Here is a 12,865-nt window from a genome sequence, read left to right as displayed (position 1 = left end):
ACAGTGTAGTCACTGTTGCTATAACAGAGATAGTTAAAAAAGTAAACCCCCTAAGTTTCTTGTCGAAAGAAGGGCCTTTTGGCTCTGAATACAAAAGATTAAGTTTCTCATCTCATTATCTCTAGCCGCTTTATCCTGTTCTACAGGGTCGCAGGCAAGCTGGAGCCTATCCCAGCTGACTATGGGCGAAAGGCGGGGTACACCCTGGACAAGTCGCCAGGTCATCACAGGGCTGACACATAGACACAGACAACCATTCACACTCACACCTACGGTCAATTTAGAGTCACCAGTTAACCTAACCTGCATGTCTTTGGACTGTGGGGGAAACTGGAGCACCCGGAGGAAACCCACGCGGACACAGGGAGAACATGCAAACTCCGCACAGAAAGGCCCTTGCCAGCCCCGGGGCTCGAACCCAGGACCTTCTTGCTGTGAGGCGACAGCGCTAACCACTACACCACCGTGCCGCCGTAAGATTAAGTTTTTACAAGAAAAATTTTAAAGTGATTGAGCCAATTGAATATGTTTTAGATGCATCTTCAAGATGGAAATTTGTTTATATTCCTGTTTTGAAAGGCTTGACAGAGCTGTTAAATCGTAATGATGTGTTAGATAAAGTCTAGGAGACAGGACATATTGAAACAGTTGAACACTTGTCTCAGTACAAAACATACAGGGATGGTCTATATTACAAAGACAATATTTTGCTCTAGCCCTGTGATGACCTGGCGACTTGTCCAGGGTGTACCCCGCCTTTCGCCCGTAGTCAGCTGGGATAGGCTTCAGCTTGCCTGCGACCCTGTAGAACAGGGGTGTCCAAACTGATCCATAAAGGGCCGTGTGGCTGCAGGTTTTCATTCCAGCCATGCAGCAGCACACCTGACTTGGCTCATTCAATCAACTGAACTGTCTTCACACAGTCAAATACTTGCAGCCACACCCACCCTTGATTAAAGGGTGGGTGTGTCAGTTGATTGAATAAGCCAAATCAGGTGTGCTGCTGCATGGCTGGAATGAAAACCTGCAGCCACATGGCCCTTTATGGATCAGTTTGGACACCCCTGCTGTAGAAGGATAAAGCGGCTAGAGATAATGAGATGAGATGAGATTATTTTGCTCTTGTCAGAAGATCTTAGCATTGCCCTAGGACTGTATATAGATGACTTCGAAGTTTGCAACCCACTTGGAACATCAAAAAAAAAAGCACAAGGTCTGTGCAGTCTATTGGGTGATTTCAAATTTACCTATATGATATAGATCATCTGTACAGTCAACCTACCTCGCATGTCTGTGTCATAGCAATGATGTGAAGAAATATGGGTATGGAGCCATTCTTGAACCACTGATAAAAGACCTTGAAGTACTTGAGCAGCAAGGATTGTATGTTCAGAAATTGGGAACAACTGTTAGAGGTACTGTGCTGTGTGTTTGCAGACAACTTGGGGGCCCACTCACTTGCTGGATTTCATGAAAGTTTTAATGTCGACAAATTTTGCCGATTTTATTTAGCTAGTCGGCAAGTTATTGACATTCACGAGGTAAAGGAGAGAGTATTTCCACTCCGGACAGTTGAAGCGCACAAACAGGACCTTCTGGAATTAAACAGACAGCAGTTAGTTTCTGTGAATGGAGTAAAGAGTGACTGTGTTCTTGATAGACTTTCTTATTTCCGCACAATCCAGGGCTTCCCCCCAGATTTTATGCACGACCTTTTTGAAGGAATAGTGCCATGGGAATTAAGTCTATGCATAAAGTCTCTGATATCCAAACAGTACTTTACAATAGATGAGCTGAATTCCATCATTGAATCCTTCCCATTCAAGTTTACAGATAAAACCAACAGACCTCATCCAATTTCAAAGTCTTTTGCATCGAAAAAATCTATTGGTGGGAATTGCCATGAAAACTGGACACTATTGAGACTCCTGCCATTGATGATTGGTCACATTATACCAGAAGATGACAAAACTTGGGGGATTCTATTAGATTTGAAAGAAATAGTGGAGCTTCTGGCTAGTGGACATTTTTCAGAAGAGACATTGGCATACTTGGAGTGTAAAATCTCTGATCACAGGTGCCTATTAAAAGAGGTGTTTCCTGATTTCCACCTCCTGCCCAAGCACCACTTCTTGGAACATTATCCCGAACTGATTCGGAGATTTGGTCCTCTGGTTGATTTCTGGACCATTAGATTTGAAGCTAAGCACAGCTTCTTTAAAAGGGTGGTGCATGATTCTCACAATTTCAGGAACATCTTGCTCACTCTATCAACAAAACACCAGCTTACTTTAGCTTACCATCTAGACTTGCCAAGTCTTTTCAGACCTGATCTGGAAGTTGGACACACTGCAGTTGTTTCACCTGATGCACTCGAGCACTCCATGAGGCGGGCTGTAGAGCTAAAATATGGAAACATAAGTCTTGTGTCTCTTGCAACCCATGCCTGCCTTTATGGCACAAAGTATTCAGAAGGTATGTTTCTGTCCATGGGGCACACCAGTGGCCTCCCTGACTTTGGGAAGCTGGTTAAAATTGTAGTTGTGTCCAGCAAAGTGTCTTTCATCATAGAACCATATCATGCATGGTACATGGAGAACCTGCAGAGTTATGAGTTGATGAAAAAACAGTCTTTGGAACTGGTGATTGTGGAATTACACGAACTAAATGGATATCAACGCCTGTATCCATACACAAAAGCAGGCAAACTGATGGTGACACCGAAAGTTTTTTTGCATTAAGGTATAGTTGAGCTGTTATTTTACTTTAAATGGTGTGTTCCTCTCCTTCCTCTGAAAAACATATGCAGTGTGTCCAACCAAATAAAATGTGTATGAATGTTCATGTTTATTAATGTTTCTTTATTGTTAATTTTGTCTTTTCTTACATTCTTTTTTCTCCTTCTCCAGAGAGACTATCCAAAAGACTTGAAATATACTTTTGAAGTGATTCAGCGCCTGTTCATGGGAATCGGGTCCGAGATGTGCACTCCCAGGGTCCACTCTCTAAAGAATAAACTGCTCAGTTAGAGGGATGGCTCAGGAGGATGTTTCTGGATTTGGTATTTGGTGTTCTCATTGTTTTGCCATTTGTCCACTATGTAGTAAGGAGAGTAGGGAAAGAAATGTAAAGCCCTTCTGTGGGTCACAACAGTTTTTTATGTTTTCATGTTCGAATAGATCTCTATTGCTCTCTGTTGAGGAAATGTCTGTTGCAGACACTAATTTGTATTTTATGTTGTAGAGCAAACATGAACAGATTGGAGATTTCAGTAATGTTTGAATGTGTTAATTTTCTGGCTGACATTTGAGCAAGTTTATCAGAGAGACACAATTCTGTATCTTGCATTTTACTGCAACAATGCTGAACACTCACTTGGGTCAAGATGTAGATTGTTAGGTTGTTTTTTTTCCCCCTCAAAGGAAGTATGCTCTTTTTTTTTTCTTATAAGCGGGACACCATGTAATTTGAGTTTTTGACCAGCCCTGAAAGAGTTGGAAGAGCATGGATGTTGTGAGGGAAATTTAGTGGATGAACATTCCTATTCTCTGTGTTTCTGTGTGTTGAGCTCAAGTGGCCTAATATACTGAGAAAGATGTTTTTTTCCAATGTTGTAATCGCTTTTCTGTGGCCTTGGTGGTAATGAGCAGGGTGCTTGAGTTCGTCCTAACTACGCATCTTCTCATGATGTAACCACCTTTCCTGACCTTGGTGGTGATAAGCAGGGTGCCTGAGTTCTCATAACTACGCATCCGCCTACAGTACAAGAGCACGCCAGGTGCACTCTTTAACAAAGTTTCATAGAAAATCTTGAGCCAATCACGTGAAGATGCAAGCAGTAAGTGAATGCCTTTAGAGTATAATAGATAGCAGCCACTAAAACACAACTTAGAGAGCGCGCGTGCGTACTCTCACATCACTAGAGGTGATGCTCTGCTTTAATTTTCTCTCTTTCCTTTCTTTCTTATATTCCTTTGTATGATTTACTATAATAAATAGCTGAAAAGATGACTGCTAAGCGTTCTGAAGTGTTTATTAGAAATTTCCATTACAATTTGGCGTCCCTGGGTGGGCCCTATGCGTCTGATCCTCAGACGACGGAACACTCCCAAGGCTACGGTGCGGAGCTGAGAACTCGGACGAGAGACCAGGCCATCAGGGCTCACCGAACGAACCAGTAAGTGATAACTTTGCATTCTTGTGTAAAGAAATTAGTGGAAACAGTATTTAAAGAATGATACAAGAAATGGACAGAGATTTGTCCTAGTATTTAAAAAATGATATAAGAGACGGACAGAGATTTGTCCCAGTCAAGGAAGACTGATATAAGAGATGGACAGAGATTGTCCCAGTCAAGGAAGACTGATATAAGAGACGGACAGAAGTTTGTCCGAGCCCAGGAGGACTGCTAAGCTGTGGTACCATCAATATGTTTGCAGACAATGGATAAAACACAATTTTGAGACAATACACCGCAAGTAGTTTATTGGGTTGTGTAAGAGAATTATCCGCCTAAGTGACGACTGGGTAATCGCTCGCCTACTTGAGGAGGGGAAGTACGGGTGCGTGTTTCGACAGATTCACGTTCAGCGATTCGTGGGAATTGAATCTTGCTCCCTTTGTTCTGTGTGAACAACTGGCCTGTCGGGGGAACGGGATAGAGAGGTTCGATCGCAAAAACGCAAAGACACACCGGTGTGCACGCAAAATATTGATGAATTAACAGAGTACTGTCCTCCTCCAAATTCTAAAACAGAGAAACAGATTTTGTACACATGCGTGAGTTGTCTTTGAGGTTGTTGTGCTAAATGATACCCACTTTGATTTAAGGCAAATGTCAGATAAATTGTTTACTAATAAGAACACACCTAAAGGATTATTGTGTCGCATTTTTGGACATAGTCCAACTTGTTCGTCTTGTGATCCTGAAAAAAAACCCTCAGCCATTGTTGTCATAACCTATTGATATAACAGTGTACAATGAGGAGCAGAAACAGTAAGTTAGGGAAAGAAAAGAAAAAGCAAGTAAGTGTGAAGCTACATGTGCTACAATAAGAATTGGATGTTTCTATGACAGCCCAAACATCCAGTTTATGGAAACCTCATATGGTGAGGATTATTTGGCACAGTTTGATATATGGGTAAAGGACTTAGAATTCCCTGAGAAGGTCAGTTTTAGTCCCAGGCAGATGGAACAGTTAGAAGAAAAGTTGAAACAGAAGGAAAAAGAAGAGTCTGTAGATAATGTTAAGTTCTTAGGGGACTGGAGGGCATTTTCTGCATGGAAAGAAGAAACACTTAAGAGAGAGTACAAAAGAGAGAAACGACAGGCAGGGCTCTCACCCTCTTCTCAGTGTTTGAAGTTTCAGATGGACCCTGACCTGGAGTCTGCCCCACCACCCCGACACACACTGCCTCCTCAGCAAGGTGGAGCATCATTCCCACAAGCGCCTCACCCACAGAGAAGGGGGGAAGTTGAGACAAAGAAAAAAACTGAGCCTTTGGAATCTCCTCCAGCCTACCAGCTGCCTCCAGCATTAGCACCTCCCATCGTTTCTCCATCACACATGAGATCTGGTCTTGCATATGGCGATGGAAAAGACACTCTACTGGACCTGACCACGTGCTCACCAGTGGGTCCACAAGGCCATAATCTAAAGTCTGAAGTCCTTCATCTTCCAATGATGGAAGTGGCTGGAGCTGACGGTGTGCTTTTAGTCCACAGACCCTGGACAACAGCTGACATGAAGGAAAACATGGCTTCTCTTCCCAGTGTGAGAGAGGTAGGAGGAAAGAGATTTGGTAATGAGCTGTTGATATTTTGCAGAGAATTCCGACCAACCACCCATGAACTTCGCCGCCTACTCATGATCAAGATGGGTATAGATTGGAACAAAGTTTCCAAAGAGTGGCCAGAAGCTGACCAGCGAATGACTACACCAGACTTGAGCGGTGCTGGCAATAGTGAGTATAGAGATACCATCACTGCTCTCTGTGCTCGTCTGGACAGTGCTTTTCCTTTGAACATAGACATGACTAAGATCAGTATGTATAAGCAAGAAGATGGAGAAGGGGTGTCAGCGTTTCTTGCCCCTCTCACTGCCGTGCATGAGAAACACAGTGGCCTGACCAGACCCGCGACCCTGGCTGGAGTGGAAGGCACTCCTGAGGTCTGGGAAGCGCACCTGCGGAACAGTTTCATGAGCGGTATGAATCCAGCAGTGGCCAAGTTAGTAAAGCAGCTCTGTCTCCTGTGGGAAACCACCAGTCTCACCAAGATCAAGCAGTACGCTGTGCATGCAGAAAAGCTGCTGAAAGAGAATTAGAAGACAAAGTCGGCACAAAGAGACCAAGACCTACACGCCGCCACTCTCACTCTTCTCCAGACTGCTCAGCCTGGACCTAGAGGAAGAGGTCGAGGTAGGGGCCGAGACAGGACGACCTGGAGTGGCTCATCCTGGATAAAAGGCGCAACCTGCTACAACTGCAATCAGAAGGGACACATTGCTCGAGATTGTCTCCACAGTAGCAGCCAGAGGCCCCGTGAGGAGTACAGCAAAGCAGACTGATGGGCGGACTCCGGGAACGGGCCCCACACAGAGAATAGGGGAGGTAACACACACACACACACACACACACACACCTGATGATACACGTACACATAGACAGGAGCATTCACATAACGTTAAACACATTAGTAGCAGCACCTGCATGCAACAGCAAGACTACACAGAAATGCCCGATACACCAGTCCAAACCGATACACCTGAAGTTGCATTAAGTTTGTTAAAATACACAACTACTCCCTTTTCTAAACTCCCTTGTATGCCCCTCACTGTGTGTGGGCATGTGTTAACCTTTTTAGTAGATTCTGGAGCAGGACACTCAGTGATACAACATGGGGTACTTCCAGTAGACCCACCGCTCAGCTCAAATTCTATTCAGACAGTGGGCATCTCAGGACGACCTGTAACCGAAACTTTCTCAGTCAACCTCCTGTGTGAAAGCGAGGGAGGAATAGTTACGTCCCACTCATTTCTCATCTCACATACATGTCCAGTAAATTTGTTAGCACGTGATTTAATGTGCAAATTAGGAGTAAATCTCACGTCCACTCCAGATGGACTAACTATTGAAGTAAGTGAAATGTGCGGTGTGCAGTATGGGTTTGGAAGCCCTCTGTATGTGTATGTCTGGTGGCTCTGCTCAGATCAACTCACACAAACTCCCAAACACCTTGCACAGCTCGCATACTTGAACACCTCATCAGTTGACACAGATTATATGAAAGAGGAAGATTTGCATTGTACAGCACATGTTCACCAAGGGCAAGATGTAGAGTTTGAAAAGACTTGGTTTGCAGACCCCCACACACGTGAAAGATTGACCCTCAAAACTACATATTGGTCTAAATATTATTGCGCTGTGCAGGTCCATCCTACTCGTTGTCCAAACAGCTGCATCAATGTTCATCGCAGTGTTCTCAAACATGTTATACGCGGCCTCGTGTCAGAGGACTCTGAGGTCGGCTGCTGCCAACATGATTTCTTTGACATCATTAATTCTATATCCCATGTCTCATTAGCAAGGCCACGAGCCGCCCATTGGAAAGACGTGGGGAGTGGGTCAAGAAGTGCGCAGCCAATGGCAATGAATGGTCCCAAACAGAGGACCCTAGTGTGTTGTTTTGTCAAAGGCTTAGGGTCTACAAGCAAAGTCAGGCTATCTGTGTGCATGTTAAGCGCAGCGTAATATTAGCCACTGATGACCAGGGTCCTGGGGACCCTGGCCATAGTGGCCTGTTTGTCTCTGTTTCCACAGGCATAACTCCAGCAAAGGTGCACCCCAAATTGGCGGGAGTTCCAAATTCCATTTGTCGAAGGGTAAACATGATGTGGGCCTAATAAAGAATGCTGAACCAGTGGTGATCACCCCCAAATCAGATTTCAGGCCTAGACAGACCCAGTACCCACTCAAACCAGAAGCAATCGCAGGTATAAGACCGGTCTTTGATTCGTTGCTGAAGGCAGATGTAATTGTCCCTTGCCAGGACTCTCCAGTGCTCACTCCTATTTTTTCCAGTTAAGAAGGCAAGAAAACCGTCCCAGCCCGATGAGTGGAGGTTTGTCCAAGATCTGCAAGCAGTCAATGCTGTGGCTGTCCCGCATGCGCCTGACGTCCCTAAAGAGAGCTCTGCAGACCACACCCACTCTGGGACTACCTGACCCCAATAAACCATTTTGTTCAAAGTGTAGATGAAAAGAAGGGTTTTATGACCTCTGTTCTTTTGCAGAAACATGGGGATAGATTGAGAACTGTAGCCTACTTCTCCAGCAGGCTGGATCCAGTGGCGGCTGGACTTCCTGTTTGCCTGTGTGCAGTTGCTGCGGCTGAAAAGGCGGTAACTGCTTCCAAAAATATTGTGGGGTATTCTAACCTCACCCTTTTGGTCCCACATGCTGTCTCCCTGCTTCTGTTGGAGAAAAAGACGTCACATTTGTCAGCACAGAGATGGTTGAAGTATAACACTGTCATACTTGATATGCCTAACATCATTGTGAAACGTTGTTCTGTTCTGAATTCTGCCTCTCTTCTCCCTACAGAGGACGATGGAGAGCCACATGACTGTGTTGCTCTCACTAACGATTTTTGTTCCCCCAGGGCAGATTTAAAGAGCGACCCTTTGGAAAATCCAGACATGATCCTCTATGTGGATGGTTCAGCCTCCAGAGACCCAGAGACGGGAAAGAACAAAGTAGGTTTTGCCATAGTCTCAGATCACGAGGTCCTCAAGGCGTCACATCTGCCCTCGAACCTGTCGGCGCAGGCTGCAGAGCTCTGTGCCCTCATTGAGGCATGCAAATTGGCGGCAGGGCAATCTGTCAATATTTTTACAGACAGTAGGTATGCATTTGGCGTTGTGCATGATTTTGGCACCATTTGGAAACACAGAAATTTTCTCACTAGCACAGGATCTCCCATTGCACATCATAAACTGGTCTCTGAGTTGTTGGTTGCTATTCTACTCCCTAGAGCCATTGCTGTGTGTAAGTGTGCTGCCCATACTAAGAATACTGATCTTGTGTCTCAAGGGAATGCCAGGGTGGACGCGGCAGCTAAATGTGCAGCCTCAGCTTCCAGTTCACCCTCTAACCTTGCCTTTCGCCAGGTTTCTACCCCCTGTTTACAGCTAGCAGATGTTCAGAGCACTGCCACCCAGGACAAGAGACGAGTCTGGAAACAGGCAGGCTGTATCTTTGCAAACTTGGTCTGGGTTTGTCCCTCGAGCCGTCCCTGTCTACCAAAATACATGTTCCCTTTCTATGCAAAATTGGCACATGGGCTCACCCATGTGCCAAAAGGGGGGATGGTAGCAGAAGTAACAAAGAGATGGTTCACAGAAGGGTTTTCAAATTATGCTGCGAAATTTTGCAAGCAATGCTTGATATGTGCACAACATAATGCAGGTCAAGGTATCAAACTAACTCAAGCAGCACACCCAATACCATACAAACCATTTGATCATCTCCAAATGGACTTCATTGAACTGACACTTAGAGAGGGAAAATGGGTCCCTTAAAATAGACTAAGCAAAGCTTGTGCAGAAACAGGGCTTGGATGGACAAAGGTCCTCCCTGTAGTACTCTCACAAATGAGGATGCAAACTAGACCTAAACATGGGTTAAGCCCATTTTGAAATTCTGTTTGGATGAGTACCCAACATGGGGATAGGGCCAGTTCAAGGAACACTGCCGGACACCACACTGTGTGATGATGCAATGTTGAATTACTGTGCAACGTTGTCCTCTGCTTTGAAATCTATCCACAAACAGGTAAAAGAAGCACTTCCCAAACCCGCTGAGGGACCTCTGCACAATCTACAACCAGGGGATTGGATCGTGGTGAAGGACTTCCGATGAACCAAGTGGAACAAGCCACGGTGGAATGGCCCATTCCAGGTCCTGCTCATGACCCCAACGGCAGTGAAGGTCACAGGCAGAGTGACGTGGATCCACGCTAGCCACTGCAGGAGGGTTCCTGAACTGGCTGAGCAGGAGGAAAAGGAAGGCCTAAGTGACCCGGATGCTGGTAAAGCTCGTGAGGAAGAAAGGCATCACTACATGGAACAGCGCAAGTATCACATCAATCACGCACGCACCCTCAATAGGGAGAGTATTTCAGTGTCTAGCCGATAGATAAGTCTTAGGGTTTTGAGTTTCCTCCAAGTCCCAGTGAGGTGGGACGAGGGCTGATAGGGCGTGCCCGCCCTCTGAGCACCAATACACGTCAAGAAGGGCAAGGGTTAACTCGGTAACATCATTGAGGCACTGAACAAGATGCGCAAGTTGCTGAACAATTACGAGCAGATGAACATGGAGGAGTTGAAGACAGCTGATCGTGTTAGTTCAGTGGATGGAAGACTCTGATTCTATCCACCATACCAGTCCTGGGCTTAGTGATTGTGATGCTATGTTTGCTCCCTGTTTTCTGTCAATGTTGTATGTCTGTGTTTCAGAGGCAGCTGACAAATATCGGTTACCAGATAGTGAAAATAGACTCAGACGACTTGCCTGACTGGCCTCCAAACTCACACGAAGACTATAACCCACTGTTCGATGACATCAGCACAGTTGACATGAAACTAGTCCTGACTTAAAACATTTTCATTATGATTGTTTCCTGTTCTTTTATTCCTGATCTATGTATATGGCTTGCTAGCATTCATTTAAGATGTCTATGTCTTATAAAAAACAGCCCTAGCATTATCCCAGTACACTCAATGACGTGTTAAGTTGAATCTCTCTGAGAACTCTTATCACTGAAACTGTGTACAGTTCTTTTCTTTCTTTAGCAATTATTATCCTATAGGATAAAAAGGGGGGAGAATGTGAGGGAAATTTAGTGGATGAACATTCCTATTCTCTGTGTTTCTGTGTGTTGAGCTCAAGTGGCCTAATATACTGAGAAAGATGTTTTTTTCCAATGTTGTAATCGCTTTTCTGTGGCCTTGGTGGTAATGAGCAGGGTGCTTGAGTTCGTCCTAACTACGCATCTTCTCATGATGTAACCACCTTTCCTGACCTCGGTGGTGATAAGCAGGGTGCCTGAGTTCTCATAACTACGCATCTGCCTGCACATACAGTACCAGAGCACGCCAGGTGCACTCTTTAACAAAGCTTCATAGAAAATCTTGAGCCAATCATGTGAAGATGCAAGCAGTAAGCGAATGCCTTTAGAGTATAATAGATAGCAGCCACTAAAACACAACTCAGAGAGCGCACGCGTACTCTCACATCACTAGAGGTGATGCTCTGCTTTAATTTTCTCTCTTTCTTTCTTATATTCCTTTGTATGATTTACTATAATAAATAACTGAAAAGACAACTGCTAAGCGTTCTGAAGTGTTTATTAGAAATTTCCATTACAATGTTTAAGAGGGTGTGAACGTTTTTACACTATTTAGTAAGAGGAGATGAAATGTATCGCGCTTCTGTGGGTCACACCACCTTGTTTTCATGTTCTGACTATTGCTTTGTTTGGAGGAACACTAATCCATGTGATGTTAGAGCCATTGTCAAGAGTGGACATTTCAGTAATGTTTGAATGTTTTCATTTTCAACATTTTGAGCAGGTTTCTCAGAGATACATTTTTTGTTTGTTTTTATGAATCTCTTTCTGCAATTTACTGCAGCAACTCTGAACGTTCACTCAGAATGGACTCAGTTGAACTCAGAGTTATTGTTTTTCCCCAAAGTAAGGGTGCTCTTCTTTTTATGTATTATATTAGTATTTATGTGTGGGACAGTGTAATTTCAGTTTGTGAGCGGCCCCAAGCAAATGTGTGTTAGAGGGTGTAAAGGCTATTTTTATAACATGTCCCAAGGAAGGTCTTTTTTGACATCTTGACATCCATTGACACTTATTTTGAAGCAAGGCTGATTGAAGTTGGACTTGTTGGGGTTTTAATAAAGGTCCTTATTGAACTGAGTTTTTTTCATGTATTAATATTTAAGTTTGAGTGGCAAATTCTCATGTAGATTCTTTGTAGATATTAGTTTGCTTAAATTTTTGAAATCTAGCAATTTCTGTAAACTCAAGTAACTTGGCAATAGAGCATGAGAAAAAAATAATAATGTTGCCCTAACTTGATAAAATAAGTTCAACCAACATCTTTTTTTTTTTAGTTCTCGTAAGTAATGTTTTCCAGTCCACATTACTTGATACATAAAGTTGAGTCAACAAATTGTGAGTTGTATCAATCATGTATTCCATGTTGAGCCAACTTGATTCACAATTGTAGGAACTTGATAAAATAAATTCAACCAACATATCTTAAAGTTATCTCAAACAATATTTTCAAGTCCAATTTACTTGATACAGGAAGTTGAGTCAACAGACTGCATGTTGCATCAACTCATGTTTTGAAGTGTAATAAAATTGACACTATAAGTTGACTCAAATTAACTCAGTCAAAGCAACAAGATGACTTGACGTTGTTGAGCCAACTAATCTTTTTTTAGTGTAGCCTTCGTGTCAGTTTAAACCAATCTGGTCAATTGCCACATTTCCGGCCACAGAACTGCCACATCCTGGATGGTTTTTGCACAATTCTTTTTAAAACTCTTGGTTATCGTCTCTTATTTTGCCCTGACTATTAGGCTAAACCTTAAAAGAACATTATTTAGAAACCTTGAGGAGAACCTGGGCTCAAAATCTCTTTCTCGAGAATTGTGAGATTAAAGTAGCCCAAGCCTCCCAAATAGAGGAAAATAAAACTATAAAAACTGAAAAAAATAATAATTATTCAATCAGAAAGTGGTTAAAGGTCTTGGAAGTAATTTGAACTCCCTTCTAGTGATTGACA

At 43.6% G+C, this 12,865-nt stretch overlaps 1 protein-coding gene across 1 annotated transcript; it reads left to right on the top strand.

The window, feature by feature from the left end:
• The first annotated feature begins 6,698 nt into the window (after positions 1 to 6,698).
• On the top strand, positions 6,699 to 11,323 carry LOC132871479 (uncharacterized). Its single transcript, XM_060905654.1, has 2 exons — positions 6,699 to 7,994; positions 8,083 to 11,323. The coding sequence occupies exon 2, from the start codon at positions 8,273 to 8,275 to the stop codon at positions 9,578 to 9,580; it is 1,308 nt and encodes a 435-aa protein (XP_060761637.1). The 5' UTR covers positions 6,699 to 7,994; positions 8,083 to 8,272; the 3' UTR covers positions 9,581 to 11,323.
• The last annotated feature ends 1,542 nt before the right edge of the window (positions 11,324 to 12,865 follow it).

Source organism: Neoarius graeffei, chromosome 23 (genome assembly GCF_027579695.1).
Source record: "Neoarius graeffei isolate fNeoGra1 chromosome 23, fNeoGra1.pri, whole genome shotgun sequence".
Taxonomy (NCBI): Eukaryota; Metazoa; Chordata; class Actinopteri; order Siluriformes; family Ariidae; genus Neoarius; species Neoarius graeffei.
Note: the sequence above shows the minus strand (reverse complement) of the source record. Positions and strands in the feature narration are given on the sequence as shown.